The sequence below is a fragment of the Mastigoproctus giganteus genome, chromosome 6 (assembly GCF_048544385.1).
Source record: "Mastigoproctus giganteus isolate SK-2022 chromosome 6, ASM4854438v1, whole genome shotgun sequence".
NCBI classification, from domain to species: Eukaryota; Metazoa; Arthropoda; class Arachnida; order Uropygi; family Thelyphonidae; genus Mastigoproctus; species Mastigoproctus giganteus.
In genome coordinates, this window is record NC_143580.1 from 19,791,953 (window position 1) to 19,818,540 (window position 26,588).

The 26,588-nt window shown below is 37.0% G+C and overlaps 1 protein-coding gene across 1 annotated transcript in view; it reads right to left on the reverse strand.

The window, feature by feature from the left end:
* The window catches only part of LOC150084039 (pappalysin-1-like), a 68,338-nt gene that overhangs the window by 23,349 nt on the left and 18,401 nt on the right, over window positions 1-26,588 (reverse strand). The window contains exons 5-13 of the mRNA XM_090375782.1: window positions 24,893-25,038; window positions 21,229-21,519; window positions 14,284-14,592; window positions 13,893-14,167; window positions 10,370-10,542; window positions 7,265-7,393; window positions 7,078-7,163; window positions 1,749-1,951; window positions 126-861 (exon numbers count right to left, since the gene is read on the reverse strand). Of these exons, the coding sequence (XP_090231908.1) occupies window positions 126-861; window positions 1,749-1,951; window positions 7,078-7,163; window positions 7,265-7,393; window positions 10,370-10,542; window positions 13,893-14,167; window positions 14,284-14,592; window positions 21,229-21,519; window positions 24,893-25,038 (2,348 nt within the window). The remainder of the gene's footprint in view (window positions 1-125; window positions 862-1,748; window positions 1,952-7,077; window positions 7,164-7,264; window positions 7,394-10,369; window positions 10,543-13,892; window positions 14,168-14,283; window positions 14,593-21,228; window positions 21,520-24,892; window positions 25,039-26,588) is intronic.

The following is a 26,588-nucleotide window of genomic DNA, read 5'->3' on the forward strand; positions in this document are numbered from 1 at the left end:
TGGTGTAATCTTACAGTGAAATATGTATACATTCATATTCTAGTCAAGTAAAGCTATTGAAAAGGATTAACTATGTCAACCTTCAAGAACAAAAAAATTTAGTATCAATTTCCTCCTAGACTTACCTTTGAGTCGTGCAGGTGGCCGACACTTAAAGTTACACACTTTCCCAAAAGTTGTTCCATCTGGACAGAAAGCATCTGCATGGGAAATCATTGGAGGTCCACAATCTACAGGTTTACAGTGTAGATCAGCTCCTACCCAGTTACCATCAATACACATTGTTTCATCACCATCACCTGTTTTCCAGTGGCCATCATCACATGTAATCCTACAGATATCTCCTTCTTCATATCCACTGCAAGAAAGCTTTGCATGTTTTGAAAGTGGTTTAGAACACAGTGGTATTTTGCAATTGTAGGAAACACAGTTCTGGACACGAGGACTGTAGAGCTGTTTGCCTTGACATTCGCTTATTTTAACAGGATTTAGATACTCTGAATACCTAAGTCGGATTGCAGATACTGTAACATCTGGTGATGAAAATGTTATATTTACTCCGGTAGTTAAAAAAAATGGAGTCGATAGATCATGGATAATATCAACAACCACAGGATTATCTGAACATGAAAGAGCAATATCCTTCACTAGGTGCTGAGTCCCACTGCTGTCTATAAGATTCAAGGTGGCACTAGGATAATGTGATATGAAAGGAATAATACCATCCGAAGAGAGAAAGATGAAAACTGAAGTAGCTACGGCAGGTTTACGAAACCAAGCAGTTATCCAAAATTCATCTACATTAGCCTCTTCACATGGATGCCAGCTATTGTTGTAGTTTGGGTCTGGACCACATATCAGCTATAACAAAAATTATGTTAAATTTAGAAAAACAAAAATTATTTGTTTATTTAAGTTAAATTAATATATAATAATTATAATAATTTCTTCGTGTGTGAAGACAACAGTTTCGCCAGTTTTTCTTTGAAAATGTGAAAGTATATTTTTTTCTTTATTTAATAAAAGTTTTTGATAGTAAAATTTGAAACTCTTGAATTAATAACCAAAAACCAGAACTCATAGCAAAAGGCTTCCATACAATGACATTGATGCAATTAGCAGCAAACTCAATTTGCTCAGTGTTACATGCAGACTGAGGACTGGACCTGCTTGCAAATATATTTTATCTCTCTCTCTCTCATATAACATGGGGCCTTTGCTCTAAACTCGTTGAGCAAAAATTTTAGATCATTGTTTCTATATAGCTATAGTGAGAATGAGCTTTCAAGTAATGTAAAAGAAGGTCCTCTCAGTATCTTCCTTGACAGTCTTTTACCTTTTCCAAAAAAAAGTTGCCTATTCTGCTGGTTAATTACAGCCTTTATCTGTGAATACATATCACTGTTTTACACCATTTTAACAACTAATTTCTTTTGTCCTCTCTCTGTAGGAATGTTTCAAACTACAACGAGAAGTGGAAAATTTAAAGCCTGCAGTACCACATGTAATTTCTTTTTCCTGTTGGAAATTATAGTATTGTTTTTTTTTTCATGAACATTATTTTTTGTGATTATTCATTAGTTGTGTTGGATTTTTTTTAGTATGCTGATTACGTATGGCATATTGCACCAGTTCCTGCATTAATGCTGTTATGTCTAGCATATGTTGTGAATCTTGGTTTCTAGGTTTTATTATACAAAATGGACTTAAAGAAAGACTACCAAAAAATAATGGAAATTATGGTATACCTTTGAATCCAATGGGGGACCAATAATGACATCTGCAGGAGAACATGATTCAAGTATCAGGTCTTTATCTATATTTACAAATGATGCCCACTGATCTTGAAATCCAGGTGGTGTATAATAGCCACAGTCTTGAATGCTGAACTGATGTTCAAAATCTTCACAGATGCCATCACCATCATACCAATAACAATGGCTAGGTTCCCCTAGAATTATAAATACTCTCAGAATGATTACTGCTGAAGTAACTAAAGGTATAGACTATGTTATTAGAAATATTGGGACACTAAGAGAAAAGAACAGTTTACAGATCAGATTTTAATACGGTGTAGGATCTCTTTTGGCCAGCAGTACAATTTGCAGTGTTTTTGAAACACTTTATGCCGATTTGAGCTGTGTCAATGAAAATATTTCTCCATTCCTCCAGCAGAAGTTTTTAAGTAGGTAAATGATGTTGGCCACCATGTGGACAAGTCCTTACATGCCTCTCCAGTTTTTCCCATATTATAGTGGACAAAAATTCTATAGGTGAAGGTCATTTGTTAGCTGTCCTTATCTCCCATTCCATATACCTTTCACCCACATAATACATGGTACCGATTGCTTACATAAGCAGTACATTTCTTAGACCAACAATTGGTTGAGGAGAAGGGGTGGAATTGTACTATGAATGCATTGTGGAATAGCTAGTGAAAGACCTTCACTCACCTATAAAAATTCTCTCAACTATACTTCTTTTAGGTTCAGATTTATACTCTTTGCTGGCCAATCCATCAGTATCATTCTCCCAAAATCAAGCCATCACCAACAAATTATGTGATAGATATTGTCCTGTTGTAATGGATTCCACAAATTAGCTGCCACACACTGCACAGCAATAGGTACAGTGGTGCAGCTTGGAGGATTTATCCTCTGTAGGACTGGAAAAAGATATTTAAATTTCATAAAATTGAAATATCTTTTTCAGGAGTGATATTGAAATATCAATATCACTCCTGCAAATGTACTTTATAGAAGGGCTATCGATTCAATGCTATACTATGAAAAGCAGAACATTTGAAAAGGAATGATATATCCTTTTAAAATGTTCTCCATGTTGCCAGTAGCCCTCATAAAAACAGTACACAATAAGATCAGTTGCTTCAGAGAATCTTTTTCTACTCCTCCAGAGGACAGTTCCTCCACTATCTATTGCAGTGTGGCATGGTGGCATCTTCTCTGTGGAACGCCTCCACCCCATGTTGATATAATTCCATATAAACTTCCTGAACCTTTTAGATAATCCTTTTGAAACTAACTTTGGGCACAGTTTTTTTGGCCAGCAATCCAACTGTTTGGAGATCTCTTATCAAAATAAGCAGTCTCTCTCTCTGATCAGTGTTCAAATTTAATATGCCATAGTGCCTTTGTATTTCTAGATTCTGAATTTTGAGAAGCTTCAAAATCCACCATCTGGCCTTAATGGCATCCCACTACCTGCCCACCTTTGGATTCATTGAGTTCAATATACTGATTGCAAATGACACCTCTGTCTTCAGTAATTTAATTTATACTTTGCTATCATGCTGTCTTCTACAGTATTTATATAACCAACAATTTGCATAAAATGTATTTATTCATTAGTGTCCCAATACCATGTACATTAAATCAGTGTGCACATCTAACAGAACAGTGTTCATACAAATGTTGAATCCCAGCATACAGCTTCTGTTTGTTTGTTTTTTTTTGTTACAAAAACATTATTTCTATGTACATTATGTACACTGCTTTAGGAGAAAAATATAATCTTTCAAATAGATTATTAAATTACAGTGACAAATTTTCCATTTACATTCTCCCCTATTCCTAGTTTCTTTGTTTTTTTTTTTATACAGCAGAAAAGGCAAACCTGAAAGCATGGGTTGTGGCTATTAAATAATGAGACTGTGTGTGCAGCCAGTACTACTACCTCTGAAACAAAGGCACAGCAGTTGGCCTTGAACCTTTCCCTAGTTGTCTGCCAAGTCACATTCATTCACTTTGCAGCGAGACAGGTTTTCATTACCTCGTGCTTTTGCAGTATGCCAGAAAAATAACAAAAAGAACTGACCAACAAATTAACCTCAAATTTTTAACAAAACTTAAGAAAACACCAAGTGAAAGTTATGCATAAAGTTTATAGAAAAGATACTATGTCAAGAGTTCACATGTTTGAATGGCATAAAAGATTTTTAGAAGAAAGAGAATGTGGAACACAAAGAATGACCAGGCCATCTGGTATCCGTGAAAACTGCTGAAAATGTGGACTGGGTAAGGACACTGATTAGAAGTGGTCATCATTTAAGCATTATAACGGTTGCATCAGAACTCAATATGGACAAAGAAACAGTTAAACAAATTTTGACTGAAAATGTAGGCATGAGAAAAGTGTGTGCCAAGATAGTGCCAAAAATTTTGAATGATGATTGAAGAATGAGAAAACTCCAAGTTTGTGAAGCTGTTTTGAAAAAAATTTAAGATCCAAATTTTAGGAGTACTGTAATTACTTGTGATGAAAGTTTGCTGCTCCAATATGACCCGGACACTAAAAGACATTCAATTCGATGGAAGACAAAATATTCCCCCAGACCAAAAAAAGCAAGATGTCAAAATCAAAAATGGAAACCATGCTTCTTATTTCCTTTGATATTAAAGGAATTAGTTGGTTGAATATGTCCCACCAAATCAGAATGCCAAACAAACATTCCACATTGAAGTTCTGACAAGGCTGCATGAAAAAATTTGAAGGAAGAGACCTGAATTGTGGAAGGATGGCCGGATGCTCCATCACAATGCACTCTGCTTACCAGTTTCTGGCCAAAAAAACAAATCCCTATGTGTGAATATGCACCTACTCACTTGACCTAGCTCCTTGTAACATTTTTCTTTTCCCTAAACTGAAAAATGTACTTAAGGAAACCCATTTGCAGTCGACTGAAGACATTCAGAAAAAAAACGACTGAAGTGTTAAACGAGCTTATAGAAGATGACATCTAGAAATGTTTCTGCACTTGGAAGTCATGTATGGAATATGTGTGCAAGCCCAAACCAGTTATTTTGAAGGGAATAACTTGTAAGGTATTTCATTACAGGTCTGGAGACCTCATTGTAGGAAGTATGTAGAGTTGCTATAACAAGTACAAAGAAGGGCAACAAGATTGGAGAAGGGAACAAAGGAGTGCTCTTACCAAGAAAGGCTTAAGTTCTGCAAATTGCAGTGCCTGGAGAGTAGGCACCTGCGAGGTGATCTGATTGAGGTGTATAAGGCCTTGAATGGGTTGAGCAAGCCGAATGCTGATGGGATTCTTCCTCTTACTCAGATTAAGAACCTGAGGGGGCATAGATTCAAATTGAGGAAAGACAGTTGTAGAATAGATGTGCAGAAATTTGCCTTTAGCCAGCGGGTGGTTGATTGATGGAACAGACTTCCATCTTTTGTTGTGGAAGTTGATAGCCTAAATAAATTTAAGGCTGAGCTGGACAGGCATTTGGAATGAATGGAGGGGTGAAAATGGGAGGGGTTTTTTTTTTTTCTTTTTTTGGCTGATGCTGCATAAGCTTGCTTTCTTGCATCATATGCCTCTACTAATGCTAATTATATTTATGTTATTTCAATAGTCTCATTATTTAATAAACACATCTTGTATATACTGTTGAATAGTATATACAGTAAACCCCCGCTATTCGCGGTATCTGTATTCGTGGTCGCCGATTTAATATAAAATGAAACCTAAAAAAAATGTTAATTTTAAAGCGCCGTGAAAATTTTCCACCATAAAAAAAAAAAAACATGGGAGTAGCTAAAATTATCTTTCCCGGTCAAAACAGCGCTCAGTGGGTGGGGAGAGGGGTGACAAAATCGCGAGCGTGGAAGTTTCTCGCCAATCCTTGTTCAGTATGTGTTATGCGCTTGTCATGGAAGGTTTCGTCGTTTGCTTTTAATTTATATGCTTATAAATTGAATAAATTTATCAATTTATAAATTGATATGCTTACAAAAATGATAAATCTACCGTTTTGCAATATAAAACAGACTTTCTCGCGTGTTTTAATGGAAGAAAGTGACTTTATTGTGGACAAGTTCTTCCTAACCCGTACAAAAATATGGCTACGAATAACAAAGGAAATGTGAAAAGATCAAAGAAGGTGATGACATTAGCGAATAAAATTGAGTTATTAGACAAAATTTCTAATGGTGAAAGTGTCTCCTTAGTGGAAAAACATTATAAAATCAATGAGTCAATGGTATGATCAATCAAAAAATCGGAAGAAAAAATCCGCCGTAGTGTACGTGAAAACGCGCTAATTGCTTCAAAAATTTGCTCTGTAACTCGTGATGTTAAATTAGAAAAAATGGAAAAAACTTTAAATCTGTGGATAGAAGACCGAACTCAAAATAAAATTCCGTTAAGTTCACTCATCATTCGTGAAAAGGCAAAACTCCTTTATCAACACTTTAACGAAACTTGAAAGCACTTGGCGGGATAAGTTTTTTAGCTAGCAAAGGCACTGGTTTGAAATTTCTAATAAATATTACATTTAATATTAAATTGTTTCTTATTTTCATTTCGATGCCATATGCTTGCATTTCACTATGTATTGTCTATGTATATAGTCATATTATGAAAGTACATATAATATATACAAAGACAAAATTTTAGACTAGTTTTTCTTATATATTTCATACTTTGGAACGGAACCCCTTTATTACTATGGGAGCCATTACTCAGTATTCGCGTTTTCGGTATTCGCGGCATTTCTCAGGAACGTAACCCCCGCGAATAGCGGGGGTTTACTGTATATGCAATTTACAGACAATACACTGTTTCATAGCCTTAGTTGTTTTGGTGAAAACACAAACAAACAGAACCAAAATGTTTAAATGCAGAAACCTTTTTGTTTTTGTGAAATGACATCCTGGTGTTTAGAACAGAATTTCTTAAAATTTTGAATATCTCAGCCAAGCTAAACTTCAAGAAATTTCTTGTACATTACATAATTTAAAAATTAAATGAGCAGAAGTGGTGGGGGAACAGGAGAGACTGCTAGTTAACAAATTTTATTCTGTTTATAGAATATTTAGTTGGGTAAAAATAGTGGAGATAATTTTATATTATTATATGGATAAAAACATGTAATTCTGTTTGTTACTAAATTTTGATGCTAGGGTGATATATAAACTTAAAATGATTGAGAAAAACTGATATAAGAACCCTACTTGAGGTCTTCCTAATATTGTGATTTGAAACTGTATCAGATATATTTTTCAAATCAGGCATAATCCACATGTGATTATTGCACTTGTAAAGTTTACCTGAACAGTGGAAGGACTCTTCTTGTTCACACCTACTGTTGCATCCATCACCATCTCGGATATTCCCATCATCACAACCCTCATTTCTGTGGGAATAAATAGAGATCACAATGTAATGTGAATAATGGCATTATTCTTTAGAAAGGCCTTCTGGGGAAAAAGTGTCAATGAATAAAATAATACTTACTCATCTAATTTTCCATTGCCACAGAATGGTGACCCGTGACGATAAACTATTGCAGGTGACAAGATGGACATCCTTGAACCCAGCCACGACTGTATTCTGTAATTGTATTCGGAATTTAATTCCACATGGCTAAAAAAAAAAGAAAAAAGAACGAAGATGTTATTGACAGGTCTATAGTAAAAAAAAAAAGAAAATATATACCATATGTAGAAGGACAACACCATTCCAATGATAGTTAATCAAAAGGCAAGGTTATACGCTATTTGCTCAAAAAAAAAGCAGAGAATATACGGTTCATACTACTACATAGCTTCTAACACAGTCCTAGTTAACTAAAAAAAATTTCAAATTATAGATTACTGCAAGCATGTAGCTTTTATCCCACCATCTCAGAAGCTCTTGATCAAGATTTGCTGTTTCAGGAAACTTTTTTTTCACTCCTCCAGAGGTTCCACAATACCAGTGCACAATTTGCTAGCAGCAGCTACTCTGTAGATGTTGTTTATAAATGAGACATCCACATCTTCATTTATATCTTGTGTGCTATTACAGTATCACCTACAATATTTTCATAATCAATAAATAATTTTCTTTGTTAGTTTAGTATTTATGACAAGGTAACTAAGCCCATAAATTTCTTGCATCACTGACAAGATTCAAACTCAGGCCTTTCCACTGAATGAGGGAGGATGGTGATGATAACCACTGCTACCCACAATAACTCAATACTGTTTTAATACTTTTGGTAATGTAGTACTGTATATTGAACTACATTGATTTGTATGTATCTCAAACTGAAGAAGAATTGAAAACACACAGCACATCAACGCTGGAAATAGAAGCTGATGCGTCACTGGTATATTTGTGTCAAAAACAAAAGATCAGTGTGTAAATTGTGTATTATGAGTACTCTGAGAAAAGTATTAAAAAAAAAACATGATTTTCTGTTTAAGTGAAAATTATAGCATATAAGCCTCACTGCAAAAGTGTGCATCAGTGTGCAGTGTTATCAACTTCCACTACCCACTTCCAAAAAACACATAGATATTCAGTTACATTGAGACTGGATAATGCTGCAATTTCACCATTGTTTTAGTAATGTTCCAGTTGTTATTTTCTAGCGTGGGTATTTTACTCCAGTAATCAGGTGGACAAAGTTGAAGCCATGATTGATGCATATAATGACGATCCCAACAAGGAATTCCAGAATGAGCTTTCCACATCAGACCAAATCTTGGTTCCAGGGGAAATATGTTGTTGAATCAGTGGATGCAGTGTACTTGCATCACAGCAAAGGATGATAAACACTGTTTCCTCTTGGGCTCTGTTTCAAATCTGAATCATGTCAAACATCCAAGGAATAGCAACAGCTTTACCAGATTTTAAGTCCAACACCAAATCATTGATAAAAAAAAATAAGTAAGATGAGTTTAAATTTGTGTGTGACCCGAATGACCAAAATTAAATAGCCAACAACTTACATGAGCTCTTCTGTTTTTACATTGGTTGTAACAAATAGGATCTACCCACAATCCGATGTACAGTGATTTGTCTGAGGATTGTATGGTAATTAAGAGATGATTTCCCTAACAGAGATGATTCCTTGGCATGATTCTTTAGCAGAGAAAAAAAATCAACTATGAGCTCCTGCTGCTGACAGAAAAGGAGTACACGATCAATAAGTTAAGTATGTGTTAAGCAGCTAAGGCTATGAGTGGTCGAGTATATTATGTCTAACTGTATGATGTATTCTGAAATCAGTTTTGCTGGATGAAAAGAAAAACCAGAGTTTTTTATGCAGCCCTTGCCTGAGACGAAATCAACCATGTGAAAAAAAACTCATAATTCCTCACATCATTGACTGGATCTGAACCCGGGGGCGGGGGGGACATCAATTCATTTTATGACAGTTTGGTGAATGACATTTTTCTGCTCTATGTGACAATTTGGTGTGTGTGTGTGTGACAATTTGATATATCAACGGAGATCAGATATTAACAAAATCACTGAAGTAAAAGGTTTAGGAAAGAAGAAATTTTGGAACTTAGGAGGAATGCAGAAATGTTGAAAAAAAGAATAAAGAATAATATATTTTTTATCCATTTATTCTGTATGAAAGAATTCATGCCAATTCTCATAGGCAGGCTGGAAAGTGAGTATATGCCTGTTTTAGCAAGACTCCATCCATATCGTAACACCGTTAATCCAGACAAGATTATATATTAACATACCTCACAACCTAAGTTGTTTGATGCAAAAATAAACTCTTTTAATTACCATCCTCCATGCTATCTTTTGGCATACCAGCCCTTAGTCAAGAGCATTGAGAACTGGCATGGCCCCTGGTCAAAATGCCTCACTGGCCAGAGCACTTTTCCATGTAGGAAACTCGGATTTCAATTCCAACCCGCACACAATCTCCAGGGAAGCTTACCACCTACCCTTAATCCATCCATGTTACGAGCCTGCTACTACTTTCAATATAAACTATAGCACAGGTTGTAGACCAAACAGAGAAAATGTGCATTAGCCCCAGCCTTCATCCATTAATCAATGATTGAAGGCTGCTTACTTTTGGACTCTAAAACAACCCCCATGTGTCCTAAAAAAAATGCAACTTACAAGGTTCTCTTGTATCTCAACCTTTAACCTGTCCATAGCACTTTTTAATACAGGGTTATTCAAAATGAAGTCTGGGGTTTCAAACAATTCCTGTACTGAAACCCTGGACTTCATTTTGAATAACCCTGTATAATCTAAAAAAAGGTAAAATGTGCATTGAAAATGAAGGTGGACCATCACAAATATAAAATATCAAAATGGTATCTAATCACTAAATTGACTGTTTACAGCAGGGCATCTTAAAAATTTGCATTTTCTGTCTTGCTTTGCCATACACAAAATTCTTCCAAAGAATTCACTAAATCATCATACCAAATTGTCATAGCCACCACTTGTCTTGCAGTGAACTGACATGATCCCAAACTAGGTTCGAATTCACTGGTTCGAATTCACTGTAAATTGTAATTGATGGACCACATGAAGCTGTTTCCAAATCAAGGGGTTATAGTGTGTCATGTATATATACTGAAACTTATGAATTACCTGTCAGTAAACTCTGTACCATCTACTTCTTTTGAAAGACCTGATTCAAAAGGTGGCTGTCGAAATACTCTATACCTCAAAGGTTTACAAGGGGCACACAGAGGATGATTTGTTGTTGAAATCAGCTGAACTGCATCCACACTCACAAAAGCATTACTGGCGCTGAGAATGAGCTGAAACACACAAAAAATTCAATAAAAAATGTATTCTGTGGTTTAAAGCACATATCAGATGAACAAATTGCATATGTTTTTGTATTGAATTGTGAACCCAAATTTTCATTACATTATGAAAATAGCATTAGCATTAGCATTAGCATTAGCAGAGGCATATGATGCAAGAAAGCAAGCTTATTCAGCATCAGCCAAAAAAAAAAAAAAAAAAAAAAAAAACACCCACTCCCATTTCACCCCTCCGTTCGTTCGAAATACCTGTCCAGTTGAGCTTTAAATTTGTTTAGGCTATCAACTTCAACAACAAGTGATGGAAGTCGGTTCCACCAACCAACCACCCGCTGGCCAAAGGCAAATTTCCGCACATCTATCCGACATCCGGCCTTCCTCAATTTGAATTTATGCCCTCTGAGGTGATTATTCTGAGAAAGATGAAGAATCCCATTGGCATTGAGCATGCTCAAACCATTCAAAGCCTTATACACCTCTATCAGATCACCTCGCCGGTGCCTAGTCTCCAGACTCTGTAATTTGCAAAACTTAAGCCTTTCTTCGTAAGAGCAACCCTTTGTTCCATTTACTAATCTTGTTGCCCTTCTCTGTACCCGTTCCAGCAGCTCTACATCCTTCTTGAAATGAGGCCTCCAGACCTGTATACAGTACTCAAGATGTGGCCTTACCATTGCCTTATACAAGGGAATAATCACCTCCTTATCCCTGCTAGAAAAATTCCTGTATATCATTGACAAGACACCATGCGCTACTCTTGCAGCTCGTCTGCACTGCTCAGAGAACTTCATATCTGCCTGCACAATTACCCCCAGGTCCTTTTCATTCTCCACCACTGTCAGTGTAGTACCGCAGAGTTGATACGTTGCTCTGGGGTTACTGTTTCCCATATGCAGCACTTTACATTTGTCGATGTTAAACCTCATTTGCCACCTCTCAGCCCAAATAGTAAAAATCCAACTTCTAGAAGGTAAACCATGCAGATTACAGAATGAACAGTAACAACAATCTCAAAATGGAATATTTACAAGTGGAATTTCATATGTTTCCTGTTTGACATAATTTGTGTGTGAGCCAGGCATTCCTCGGATGCCTGGGGGATGTCCTCATCCTAAGGGACGCCTGGCTCACACAAATAACAGTCATAGAGGAATTATGTTATAATCCATTCAGTGCTAGGCCCATTGTTGTTTTCTATATTTATTAATGATATTGAAGGCATATCAGGCTTAGTGTCTAAATTTGCAGATATGAAAGTTGCACGATGGTTAATGACAGTAATCAGGGTGTGCTACTGCAAAAAAATCTAGAAAACTTAGGCAGATAGGCTGAGAAGTGACAACTGAAGTTTAACATTGACAAATATAAAGTACCATACATGGGTAGCCCAGATTAATATATCAACTGTGTGATACCAAACTCAGGATAGTGAAGAATGAAAAAGACTACGGGATAATTGTGTAGCAAGCTATGAAGTTCACTGATCAGTGCAGAAAGGCTGTCAGGACAGCTCATGGGATTTTGTCAATGATATACAGGAATTTTGCCAGCAGGGATAAAGAGGTGACTGTCCCATTGTATAAGGCAATGATCAGGCCACATCTTGAGTACTACATACATGTCTGGAAGTTTTATTTTATGAATGATGTGGATCTGTTGGAATGGTTACTGAGAATAGCAAGAGTAGTAAGAGGATTCTTTTACCAGGAAAAGTTTCAGTTTTTCAAATTACAGCATCTAAGATCAGCTAATTACAAACCTGATTGAATGTCTTTAAGAAATCCTGGAGTCTCAAATGGGATTCAGAGCCAGACCTCTCCAAACAAGCGAAAAGTTGCGAAGGTTTCTATGGGTAGGGTCTCGTGTGCACAGTTACAACTTCTGTCCTTCCACCATATGAGAAAGACTTGGGTTCATATCCTGTCAACAATGTGAGGAACTCTTATGGGTTTTAATTCACACTATGGCTTTTAGTCTCGGGAGAGGGTAGCATGGTTTTTATCTCGGAAACAGGCTTTTTTTTTTTTTCTTTTCTTTTTTTTCCAGAAAATGCGCATACAAGGAGGACACAAGCAATTTATAGACATAATATAATATGTGTGTATGAGTTACTTGCTTGGGTAAGTAGAAATTGAAAAAAAATTTGTTTGCTGTAAGTTCACAGCAAACTTCATAATTTGACCACTCTACTTCAAGGAGATATCCCTAGAATTAATACTCTGCATGTCAGAAAATTTACTTGAAAATTTTGCAGGCTTTCTTAGGATTTTCTGCAAAGCACACTCTCAACACATTACTTTATGAAAGATTAATTATCTTTCATAAAGACACAGTAATGTGTTGAGTGTGTAATTAATCACTACATAACCACTGAAAAAATGAGGTGACTAATGAGATTGTTTCTTTAGTATACTTTTAAGAAAAAGTATGTGTTTCGAACACTAAGAATATATTTTTTGATTTGCTTAACATCTAAACAAGTGTTTCTTGTTTATTTTTGCATTTTGTTAAGAGAAGAATTCAGAGAAGTCTAACATATCTTTGCACAAACCTAAAAATTTCTAATGGTAGTCCTTGTCTTATCACATAACAAGATATAGGATGTTACTCAAAAATTTTAATCTCTAAAAGCTCTCATTAAATAGCGACTGCACATTTCAAGTTTTCAGTCACTTTTGCCCAGAAAGATGATTATAACCTCGGTGTTATCTTCATGGATAACACCGTGGTTATAATCATCTTTCTACCAAACCAGCTGGAAAAGTTCCGAATTCAAATTTATTTAATAATGCTTATTATTATTTTTATTTTTTTCACTGTGTGGCTGGGTTAGTCAGTCTCAGGCAAGTGTTGCATGTTGTTTATTCCTGTTAAATCCTGGTTTTTATTCCAGCAAACCAGCGGAAGAATATACACAATTACAGATACAATACGCTGATGCCTCATAGCCTTAGGTGTTTTTTGGTGCTTAACACACACCTAACATCTATTATCACATGAAATGATGTTCCATGACCAAGGAGTCAATGGGCAAAGAAACTCCAACCAAAAAAAAATTAAAACACTGGCATTAAAATTACCCAATTCAATTAACTTGCAAAATATAAATAGATGTTTATCCATTCTGCCAATTTTACAATAAGAATTATTATTATCTATTAACAGAGGCAGACTGGGTCAAAAATTCTTACCGGGGAAACAAATAGAATGTATCAGAGGTCAGAGTGTAATATTGAAAATTACACCGGCCTCTGGCCCACCAGGGTTTCAAAGTAAGTCTTATGGCCAGTCCACCTCTGATTAACATCCAATGTGACTTATTCTCTAAATACTAGCGTTACCTTATCTATTGGCTTCTGAAATGACAGTGGAATGGTTAATGGCATATCGCAGTAAGCTCGAATATCAGACATCTCACTTTTGGTGCCATCGGTAAAAATGAACTGGATGTCGTTGAGTCCAAATTGTGCATTCCAAGTGATCCAAACAGAGAGAAATGCTGGAATCACAGTATGTTTGAAAGACAAAGTTAGTGTACATCCTCCATCTGAACAATTTGTGGAATACGGTATCCAGGCTTTGTAACTAAGACTGCAAGCTTCAGCATCTGGTGGACCTGAAATACAGAACAATATCAAAATATCGGAGTCTATTCCATTCCCTAAAAATAAGGGTATAATGAACTAGATGGAATCTATATCGGTTGGTAAATGCTTCCCAATTCAATCTTACCTGTTGCTTGAGATGGCTGTCCATAATTTGGACTTGAGTTGGGTGCCATCGCTTCTGAGGCGAATTGAATAAGTTCTCTATCCTGAGTGCACTGAGAACAATCTGCATTCTCATGAAAACCTGTGATGGATAATGGTGGAGGCCATATTAGGGTAACCGAAGTATCATTGGCTGAAATCACAATTGGTTCCAAAGGTGATGTAGGAAGCTCTTCCACAGTAGCCTTCTGCACTGTGGCATATCTCAGATCCAAATAGCAATGCATTCGAGCCACTTGCTGATTGGTAAAGGAGTCAGTGCAGGCATCATCTGGTGGAGAAAGCAGAAATTAGAAAATAGAGTTAATTTCATAATTATGTATTTTAAATCAGTGGATTACTAATCTAAAGTGTACAACTGTCATGACTATTCACCTCTCTCCAAAGTGTTCAGGACATCGATTTGAGATGCCCTCATCATTAAAATGTTAGCTAACAAAATCAAGAAGTGTTTTGGCATGACTACCATGCTAGCCCTTGCAGTTAGCACGGTAGCCACAATCGCCATCTTTCTACTCCATGTTTAAAAGGCCTGGGTTCCAAACCAGTCTGACGGGAACAACTTTTATGGACTATTATTCACATTGTGGCAACCAAGTTCGTCGGTTTCGGGTGAGAGTGTTGCATAGTTTTATCTTCCGTAAAGGAATATGTTTAGCAAATAAGCAAATCGACCGAATACGTGCAATTACAGATGTGATATCCTGATGCCTCATAGCCTTAGCTGCCATAGCACTTAAGAAACACACTCTATCTTCACAAAAGATTAAACTGACAATTCCTGCAAATCACATAGTGCATCACACCATGCATTTTTCTGAACGATAATGTGTTTTCATGACTAGATGGGAAGTTTCCATGGCCCAGGCATGCACATTTTATTGACTTACTCCATTTAAATGAAAGTGTATACTGGTGAATAAAATATAATGAATAACTTGGACTGTTTTTTAAAAAAATCCAAAATGAAACACATAGGTTGAATCAACCATCTTAGTCAACATCCTTTAGGATCTTTTGTATCAGAATTCTGCAGAAAAATATTTTTATGTCTTGTTGAAAACTGGTTAAAGTGGATGCACATTTTATTGACTTACCCCATTTAGATGAAAGTGCATCACTGGTGAATAAAATATAATGAATTAACTTGGACTGTCTCAAAAATATCCAAAATGAAACAGGTTGAATCGACCATCCTTTAGTATCTTTTGTATCAGAATTCTGCAGAAAAACATTTTTATGTCTTGTTGAAAAATGGTTAAAGTGGATGTCTGGTTCAATCAAGCTCTTGAGAGAATCACTTTGATGTTCCATGTCTACGAGTAATTGCTTCATATACAAGCGCAACAGTTTCGAGCATTCTCACACTTTCTGCTAACTCCTTATTGTAATACACAGCAACAACCTCTCTTCATAATTTTTAACCAAACTGTCAACTTCCAAAGTGTTTAGTAATTTCTGCTACTAAATCTTGATGCTCACGCTGTGCCTGAAGAATATACTGTAATTAAAAATTACAAGCAATAAAACCACAATCGCCCACCACCATACACAATCTTTTGTTCACAATTGGGAATATTCCGATTGAGGCCACCACAGCCTAATAAACTCTCAAGTTTAATATACTGCATTATCCCAAGCTACTCACTAAATATAGGTTATTCAAATCAGGGCATCAATTTTGATTACCTTCATGTTCTAAGGGGATTAGTATTACGAGGGGTGAGCATTTAATTCACGGACTGGTGAATCTTACTCTCCCTTCAACTTTACACTCATTTGTTACCGTCGTACCCACACATTAAATACTTCTTGCAACCATTTTTGAAAGACTGCAAAGTGCTTCGTTGTGTCAGACGTGAAATGCTTGCCTTTCAGAGCTTGCTTTAGACATGGAAACAGGAAGAAATCATATGGGGCTAAGTCTGGTAAATAAGGGGGATGTGACAGAACCTCGACACCTGTGGCAGTGATCACTGCCTGCACAATATTAGTCATATGAGGCCTGGCATTGTCTTGGAGAAACCACTTCACACCGAAAGTTTCAGCCACAGGAATATTGGCCATCCAGTTGTTGTTATTGATTTTTAGGAGCATTGGCGACTAAGGCCATGTTGCTCCATGTATGTCTGTGTTCTGAGGTTGGTTTTATGGATGAAAAATCCGAGTTTTTGGGAGAAAAAACCATGCTACCCTCTCCTGAGACAGACTAACACAGCTTCATTGTGAAAAAGACCCATAAAAATTCCTCTCATCATCGACGGGATTCAAACTCAGGTCCTTTCCACCCAGTGTGGGAAGGATGGCGATCCTACCACCTGTGCTACCCAGAAGGTCATTTCAGTGATAAAGCACACTCTCATTTTGAACAGTGCCGTTAACAACATTAACAAACATTTTCCATATTGAGTTAAGCAAGAATGTAGCTCATACTCCCAACGTTTATTACGTTTATAAATTGCATTTGCTGTCTGGTTAGTTTACTTGTTTGCTGTACGTATAAACACGAATTTGCGGATAAAAATTTTTCTACACTTGCCGGGGGCTGCTAACCCAGCCACTATGTAATAAGACCCAAAAAAGTTCCAGACATCATTAGTGGAATTCGAGTCCAGGCCTTTACAATATGGTGTGAGGGAACAGGGATTATAACCACTGTACTACTTGCGAAGGCTATCCCATTAAAAAACACAGTTACTGGGTTTGGGACAATAGAATGTCCATTATGCAGAATATATCTGCCTCAAACCAATATGTTGGCTACTACAGTAGAAGCGGCTTATAGACAGTCAATACAGGTGCAATTTTTTTTATCTTAATACTAGACGTCCATTAAGTAAACAATGTCAAGTTCTGATGACAGATTAAATCAATGAAATTCCTTTAACATCTATTGCATGTTTTAGTTCAAACAAGGTTGGGAATTGCCTCATTTCGCCTGTGTAGTCAGAAAGTGGGTGAATCAGGAAGTCACCAGCAGATAAATAGGATCACGTGATACAGTTGAGTGGTCAACATAAATCGTCTGTCACCTCTCGATTTATTTCATACACGGAGATTTAAAGTGGGGTGTTTACCTTATCAAAGCAAACTTCGGAAATTCAACCAACTGAAATATCACACGAGTAGCAAGGGATTTTGTAAATAAGATTATTATTATTAATTTTTTATAAAGTAACGCAACACTTGTATAGGGTTAGTTGCCTAATTGATAGTTGCCTAAGTACAAACCAAATACAACGTAAAATTTCATCTGATTGTTACATCTAATCTTACAAAGCATTCTGCATAGAACTTAAATAACTGATGTCCTCTAAATTATAGCTGTACTGTAAAGGTTTATTAGGTAATCATAAACCTCAGTTATGTTCAAATGTGGCAGCTGCAAGTATCTCAACATACTGAGGCATACAATTCAATTGTAATTTTACATAACAACTGTTGTATCTTTTCACAAATGGAAATATTCATAGAAGATATTCATGCGTGCTCGCTTACCCTACAACCTAAATACAGTTCCTGCAATAAGAAACATGTTTCTCATTGCGAGATCTGTATTATTCATTAACATTTCAAAACAACTTTGCCCAGTAACAGTATCATTGAAAATGGAAGGTCCAGTTATTTCACAGATGAGGTCCAACCACTGAAGGCTGAATAAGTATGGGGTTATATTATTTCAATATACATATACACAGTTGTAACGATTAGTTACAACTGTGTATATTTTAGTTTGGATCTCACTTTATCGGACGGCTTTCTCAAAACCGCTGGTTTTGCTTTTCTTACAAAATTGTATACACCAGATCGTCGTCCGCACACAGTTTTATGTGGCCCTTGTGGCTAGCTTGTTTGTTTGGGGATTTTTTTGGCGCATGGGCGTCTGTGGCCATGTGTGCCCTCGCGGCTAGCACAGATGGAACAATCACCGTCCTCCCCACACTGGCTGGTAAAGAGCTGAGTTCGAATCCCGTCAATGATGCTAAGAATTTTTATGGGTCTTTTTCACAACGCGACTAAATTAGTCCATCTCAGTAGTTGTTAACATGGATTTTTCTCCCGGAAAATCGGGTTTTTCATCCAGCAAACAGCAAATCGACCACAGACCACATGCAATTTACAGACACATTACATACAACCAATATGACCTAAGTTTCTGATGTGTCTAAAACCCTACAAAAGCCAAACAACCATTTTTATGTGATAGTCGAGATGTGTAGTGTTCCCCTTTGTAGGATACAAAGTTTACGGTTCTAAAACTCAGCCGAAACTTTTAGAATTTGAAGTTTTGCCATAGCAGTAGGTCCACCACCGGGAAGGAGAGGGAGACAGACAGTTAAATTTGCATGGTTGTTAGAGATCACAGGGAGTGTTCATGAATCTGGGGAGGCAGAATTTGTTGTTCTGTTCTAAGATCACTCGACTGACTCATGCACAATTGCCAAAAACACCATTTTGTTGCCTTTGAAGGTAATTCTTCTTAGGCATTTGTAATAGCTTAGGCTTTTCAGCCCCTTTTTGACATACCCTTCAAATTCGTGAACTTCAAATTTATCACATAGCGAGTTACTGTCTGATATGGTGGTACTATTTTCCTGTATTGAAATTCGCATGCACTTTTATTTTCAGACTGTCAAAACCACTTTAAAATCATTGTCCTATGTTCAAATCTCAGTTACATTAATCTCTGTATCGTCCAATTTTTCCAGGGCACATAGGACTGCTAAGTACATAATTTAATTATAAAATGAAAATACTTTTATACAAATTAATCATGAAAATTAGTCATGAAATCTAAGATAAACAGTAATTTAAAGTTTTTTCTCTACTATTAGCATGGAAACGTTAAAAGAAATGTCACAAAGAAGAGGATACAAACGCTGTACATCATTCCAACGGAATGGCTCTGTACTAATATCAAATAGAAAGGTACTGTTTTCAATGATTTAAATTTATTCTTATATACACCGAATTATGACCACCTACTTAATACCGTTTTGGGCCACCATTTGCACAAATAACAACCTCGGCACTGATTCCCCTATATGTCTGAAGACGTCCGTAGGGATCTGCAGCCAAGCTGCTTGCAAGGCTTTCCACAGTTGGAGTAGATGAGGGTTGCGTGTCCATACGCCTCACTTCCCGTTCCAAAACATCCCACAGGTTTTTAATTGGATTGAAGTCAGACGAATATGGAGGTCAATCGAGATGGGTGGTATCGTCACTGTGTTCTTTCAACAACCACTCGTGCACGCTGTGGGCTCAATAAAACGCATTATCGTCTTCGAAGATACCGTTTCTATCCGGGTATCGTCACCGTCCACCCCACACCGGGTGGAAAAGGCCCGGGTTCGAATCCCGTCGATGACGCGAGGAACTTTAATGGGCTTTTTTCTACTGAGTTAGTCGGTCTCAGGCGTAGATAGCAAGGTTTTTCTCCAGAAACTAGGATTTTTTTCGTCCAGCAAAACAGGCAAATCAACCAGAGAATACACGCAATTTACAGACACAAAACACATGGGTAGATGTAATCAATTACGGGTGACCCTAATAAATAATTTTTTTATTTTTTTTTATATGGAAGCATATCAAATAATAAGGAGTTATCATACCGATAATTGCTTACATCACTTTGATTTGTTCGACCAGATGCAAATAATCACTGCTCTAGCGTACGAAGCTGCTGTTCAGCTTTTTATAGATGTTTGTTCCCTTTCGGCTGTTAAAAATATCAAATCTACTCAAAGCCGATGCCAATTGATATGATCCTCGCAAATAGCGCTGTGGTTATGTTCATCATCCTTCCACTGCATGTGGAAAAGGCCTTGGTTCCATTCCCGTGAGAAACGGAAAGAATAATTTTTGTTGCCTTTTTTACATCGCGGCAGAGTTAGTATCGGGAGAAGGTAATACATATAGTATTTTGTCCAACAAAACAGACAAACCGACTGTAGGATACAAACTATTACAGACATATAAGATGGTGATTCAAAAAGCTGGATTTAAATAATTTAAATTACCATCGTGAAAAATAAGAAAACTACAAAAGGTGTGACTAAAATGAAACGAGAAGTGTTGCTTACCAACGACTTACTACTGCGCATGTCAACAACATTCATATCGTCTTGCAGCTTGTTTTTTCTCGCACAGCCCAGTTTTTGTTTCCTTGCAATTGGTTAAGTTTTGAACTATGCATCTTTAAGTGAATCAGTTGTTTTAACCCTTCGGTGTAAAAATGAGTGATGGTAATTTAGGGCAAAGAATTGTTATTAAATTTTTAGTGAAACTCGGTAAAAGCGGTGCAGAACCCATGAGTTAGCCACGTATGTGGGAATGGTACAAACGGTTCAGAGAGGAACGGGAAGATGTCCACGACGACAAGAAGACCGCCAACTTCAACGACAGACGAAAATGCTGAAAAAAATCAAGAGATTGTGCGCCAAGACTGTTGGATGAGCATTCGAATAATCACAGAATGGTTACACATAGACAAAAAAAAACAGTAACAATTTTGACAGATGGTTTTTCATCATGACAATGGGCCTTGTCATTCCTGTCGCAGTGGGAGAGGATTTAACTAAAAACAAGATCACGACATTGGCACACCCGCCTTATTCAACAGATCCGGTGCCGTGCGACTTTTTTCTGTTTCCGAAAAAAATCCACCTCAAAGGAAAAATTTTGAGGACTTAACAGATATTCAGAAGAACACCAAGCAGTAATTAAAGGTGGTCAGTCTTCCAAAGACTTCTGCTGCTCTTTTAAATCCTGGAAATCGCGAATGGAGCGCTGCATTGGCGCGACTGATGAGTACTTTAAAGGCGATAAACATTGAAATTGTTGTATTTAAAAAACATTTCTCGTTTCTTTTTAGCCACACCTTGTATTAGACACCAATATACTCAACCTGCGTAGCTCATGTAGTTTCTGAAGGGAGTATTTTCGAACTTTGATATTCCGCACATCGTCATCTCTGTAGATGGATCTCGACATTGGTCATTTTCTACAGTCGGTGCCGTATCTTCACATAAGTCACCTACACGAAGTGATGGTTTTTTTTCAAAACAGGGATCATGGCAATTCACCTCCGTTACTCCTCTATGTACATGCCACAGGCCAAGAGCATGACCTAATTCATGGACCAAAGTGTCAGTGTGTCCGTCAAGTCCAAATTCATCAGGACGCACAACGATTCCTCCTACCAAAAACAAGAAAGGTGTTTAGTTTACATTTCATATTACATAAGTTAGTTAATGTACACAGTGCATTACATTTCAAGAGTGCGCGCGCACACACACACATTTGCTCCATCGATCTTCCAAAGCTTTAAAATTGTGTTTCTTTAGTGCACGTAGGGCCACTTCGGCGTTTTCTTTAATGTAGTAGTAGTAGTACATGTCATCCACTGTAGCGAAATGACGACCTCGCAACCCCATTTGGGAACAGCCAGAAGTCAGGCAGTACAAAGTCCGGAGAAGTAGGGCGGCTACTGCATAACTGTGATTTTTTTTTTTTTTTTTTTTCCGAGGCCAAGAACTGCTGACCTGCCATCGCCGTGTGACTGGGCGCATTGTCATGGTGCAGGATCCAGTCTTCCATCCATTTTTGAGGTCGTCTTCACCTCATATTCTCGCGCAAACGTGTCAAAACCTCATATAGTAGTAAGCAGCAGTAATGCTTCTTCCCCAGTCACAAATTCGTGGTGTACTATGTCCTTATCGTCCAAAAAATAAATGATCAGCAAGATTTCGACGTTGGATTTTGTTGCTTGTTGTTTGTTATTTGATTTTTAGGAGCATTAGCAACTAAGGCCATATTGCTCCGGGGATATGCGGTGGTCATTCCCTGACCTTTCCGCATCCTCCGTATTTTTGACTGGTGTGATTAGACCGGGGTTCGAGCACGGGCTCGAACCCCGGTCTAATCAAGAAGCGTGTGCTACGCACTGCTGCTCCTGCCCACCTGGCTACGGAGGCGCCGGATTTTGTTGCACGAGACTTCTTGGACAGTGGAGACATTTTTGTGTTCCATGTGGATGATTCCAGCTTGCTCTCGGGGTTGTAGGTGAACAGTGAAGCCTCACCCCATGACCACTTTTCTTAAGAAGCTCAGATCCTACGTAGATTTTTCCAACAAATCACCTGCAAAGTTTGTTCCCGCAAGCGTGGAAAAAACTTTGCGCGCGCGCGCGCGCGCACACACACACACACACACTGTTCCGAAAGACAATCCAATTTCATGAGCAATCTCACCAACAGTCATTCGCCTAACATTTCGCACGAGTTCCTTCACTAGTACATTTTCGTCGTTTCGTGATGTCCAAAGGCGTCCACTACGAAGTTCATCTTCCAGTGTTCCCTTAACATTTTTAAACGAACCAAGCCACTCTTAAACTGCTATTTTCTTCACAGCATCATCTCCATCAAATTTCTGTAATATTTGCAGCACCTCTTAAGCATTTTTCCCAAATTTAAAGAACTTTATGTTAGTATGCTGCTCAAATTGTGGCATCCCGAAATCAGTCAGCTGACACGAGTGAAATGGTCGAGCCAAGTCCCATTTGGCATGCGCGCGCACCAAGGTCAACGTCAACACCCCAGGATGCCTTGCGGCCGTAGTGCCAACCGTTTAAATACCAGCGTGCGATTCCGGTAACTTTTTGAATGTATAGTATTTCATTCTAGGAAATACTATACATTCATAGTAATGAGTAATGAGACATTCAAATACCACGCTTTGAATAGTATAGTACATAATATACACTAATATTCATTTTTTAAGGCGATTAGATTGCTGAAATCATATCACACCATTTATACCTTGTCTTAAAAATATTGGTCAATCGCAACGCCCCATACCAGAGGCAACGTTTGGACCTGCAACCATTATTTCTTATGCATTACTCCATGGCCTAATCCGGCAGTACATTGCGACTATCGCAGTAACGAGATTATAAGGATTAGAAATAGTGTATTATCTAATAAAAATAACGAATTACCCCTGACAACATAGGCAGAAACTTTTTTTTGGAAAAAACCGGAATTTTCAAAAATTTAGCGTATGCTAGATCTCGAGAATACTGGAATTATGAGGTTACTGTAATACATAATTAATAAAAATAAAAAAAAAAAATAAGCAAAACGCGATGACTTTTATGCGTGAACCAAAAGCAACAAACATAATATCCACTGTTTCCGCTACACCATGTGCATAGCCTATGCGATATGTATGAGAAAAAGAATTGCCGAATTTCTACTGATCTCATTTTGATAAAAAAAAATTGAAAAATCTTTACAAATCGTTCTGCAAAGGACAAATATAAAATTTCATGAAAATCTATCCACTGAAAGTTTAGTTATTACATGGCGTGCGGACAAAGAAGTAGTTTGATTTTAATGAAACTATTGGGAAGCCTCGACAAGTCTTTCTAACAAAGCAAAATATAATATTTCAAGAAAATTCACCCACTGGGAATTGAGTTATTACTTGCGAGCGGACGGACGGAAGGACAAAGAAATAATAATTGCCGGATCTCAATTGGTCTGATTTTAATGAAATTGGAATGGCTCGACAAATTTTTTTAAGAGCCAAATATAAAATTTTATGAAAATCCATCCTTTAGGAGTGAATACGGATGAACGTGCAGATGGGCAGGGGGATGTACAGACGGACCGACATGATGAAGACATAATGCTTTATGCATATGGTTAAGATATTTCAACTCTTAATTTTCTTTACCAGAGACATCACCCCAAGGATAAACGTCTTACACATGCTAAGTAAACTACACGATATTATTTGGTAGTTTGCAAAATAGAAAAATCGAAGTCAGTTAAAATTAGCTTTGTTTAAACTAAATAATTAAAAATTTAATAATAATGTTCATTTATAGGTAATACATAGCCTGTAAATCCGGTTTAATTACATGAAATCCATCGTAGGTACTTTCCTCCCAACAGTAACTGCCATTAATACGCAATCATGGTTGTATGAAAGAAAATTCAAAAGCACAGCAATTACCTACCGTGAAAAAAAACCAAAAAAAAAAACCTTTTCTCTCTCTCTCTCTCTTATGGCTAATAATAATAATAATATAATTACATCAATCTCATGAGACAAATAGTGACGAAATAATTCAACTACGATCAACGCTGCTCTTATAAGCAATTTGTAGTAAATTCATTCATTTTCTTGATTAATTTATAAAATCACTGAAGTGACCTACCATATTTAAAAGATAATTACTTTTGTCATACTATAACAATAAAATTAACCTTTTATATGCTTCACAACCAAAAAAATAAAACGTTTCATTTTGTCAAAAAAATTGTTTTTGTATAAAAATATTTCCCATAATTAATTTAAAAGCGTCTGCCTTCTTGATTTATGAGCGTCTGTTATCTCAAAAGCGAATTTTAATTACATATTCTATTTTAATTTAGTTTTTTATCTGACAAAGCTCACTACTTTAAAATAATATATATAAATGTAAGAATCAGCAATTCATTAAGAATAATTATTAATATGAACAAGTAAATTTTCAATCTTTAGATTACATACACTAAACTCACCTAGCTCAGAAAAGACATCTTTTTCCCAAGGAAATGTAGCGACACCTATGATGTATTTATTAGTACACTGGGCAAACATAACATTAATATGCATGGAATTATCATATTTTAATATGGCTTTATACTCAAAAATATCCAAGTATATCCTGCAAACAGAAAGAAAATAAAATTCATACAGTATATAAAAACGAAATAAATAGTTCAAACAGTTTCTAATTCAGTTTTAGAATTTTTCTAGGAAGACATTACTTTTTTCTGGTATACGTAAAATTCTACATAATAGAAGAAATAATGGTGACAACATGGTATCACGTTTGCAAGATTAGAAATTTTTTCATTCAGTTTGCGTATTGTTTATGCATTATAAAGTATATTTAAGCATTCAAACATTTAAGGATAACATAAATCTTAATAGCCTGTACAGCATTTGCATGTAGGATGCCATTAACCTAGTTATTAATAACGTCTCAGCCTCCAATGAAAAGTATGTCCTCGGCCTCCTTGTGGACTTCAAAGGGGCCTTTGACACTGTTTGGTGGCAAAGTGTCCTGGAGAGGTTCCGAGAGGCCGGGGTCTCCGTGCCTATTTATCGTCTCATCACGGATTATTTCCAGAATCGCTCACTTGTGGTCTCCAGTGGATCCTGCTCTGTTGCGAGACCTGTGACTCGTGGTTGCGTCAGGGATCAGTTCTTGGACCAGTATGCTGGAACGTGGTCCTTGATGGGTGGCTGGCTACCGAACATAATTGCACTACTAAGATGGCTTACGCAGACGATTTAATTATCCTTGTTTCTGGAAACTCCAGACTACAACTTGAAATCCGTGCTAACGAAGTCCTATCGGACCTAGATGAGTGGTGTAGTACACATAAATTAACTATTTCTGTTCCCAAAACAAAACAAATTCTTCTCAAAGGAAAATTAGACCCAAATAGACCTCCATGTATAAAGATTAAAGAACAATCAATAAAATTAGTTAACTCGTACAAATACCTAGGAATTATGTTAGATAACAAACTTCAATTCATTACCCATGCTAAATACGTACTAAGCAAAATCAAGACTTTGACAGGCAAAATAATCAGAATTACCAAAGGTTCTTGGGGTCTGAAACCCTCTACTCTCAAGCTGTACTACAAATGTATCTTTATTCCTATTGTCTGTTATGCTGCGGGTGCTTGGGGCCCCAGTATACGCAGAGTCATGGTGGAAAAAATCTTGACTCAAGCCCAGCGCTTCTTTCTGATTGCAACTTCAAGAGCTTGTCGCACAGTTTCAACGTCGGCATTACAGGTAATCAACGGCAAACTACCAATTAAATACGAAGTGCTGTACAATTACTTTCAGTATTGTAGAAAGAAGGGTATTGCGGCACAGTTCAACCAGTTTTCTGTTAACCTAGACGTGCCAGTGAAAGAAGACAACACTAGATTAAGAAACCAGTTCCTCCAGGAATGGCAAAACGAATGGACTAATGCCAACACTGGAAGAATTACTACCCTTTTTATACCCCAAGTTTCCGAATTTGACAAAAAACATTGGCCCTGGTTTAACCCAGGTCTTCACCTAACTTTCCTTCTATTCGGGCATGGCAGCCTAAACTCAAAGTTATTTTACTCTGGGTTTGGCTGCGTCTCCTCTTTGTAAATGTGGCTCAGAGGAGACAGTCCAACATATAATCTTAGAATGTCGATA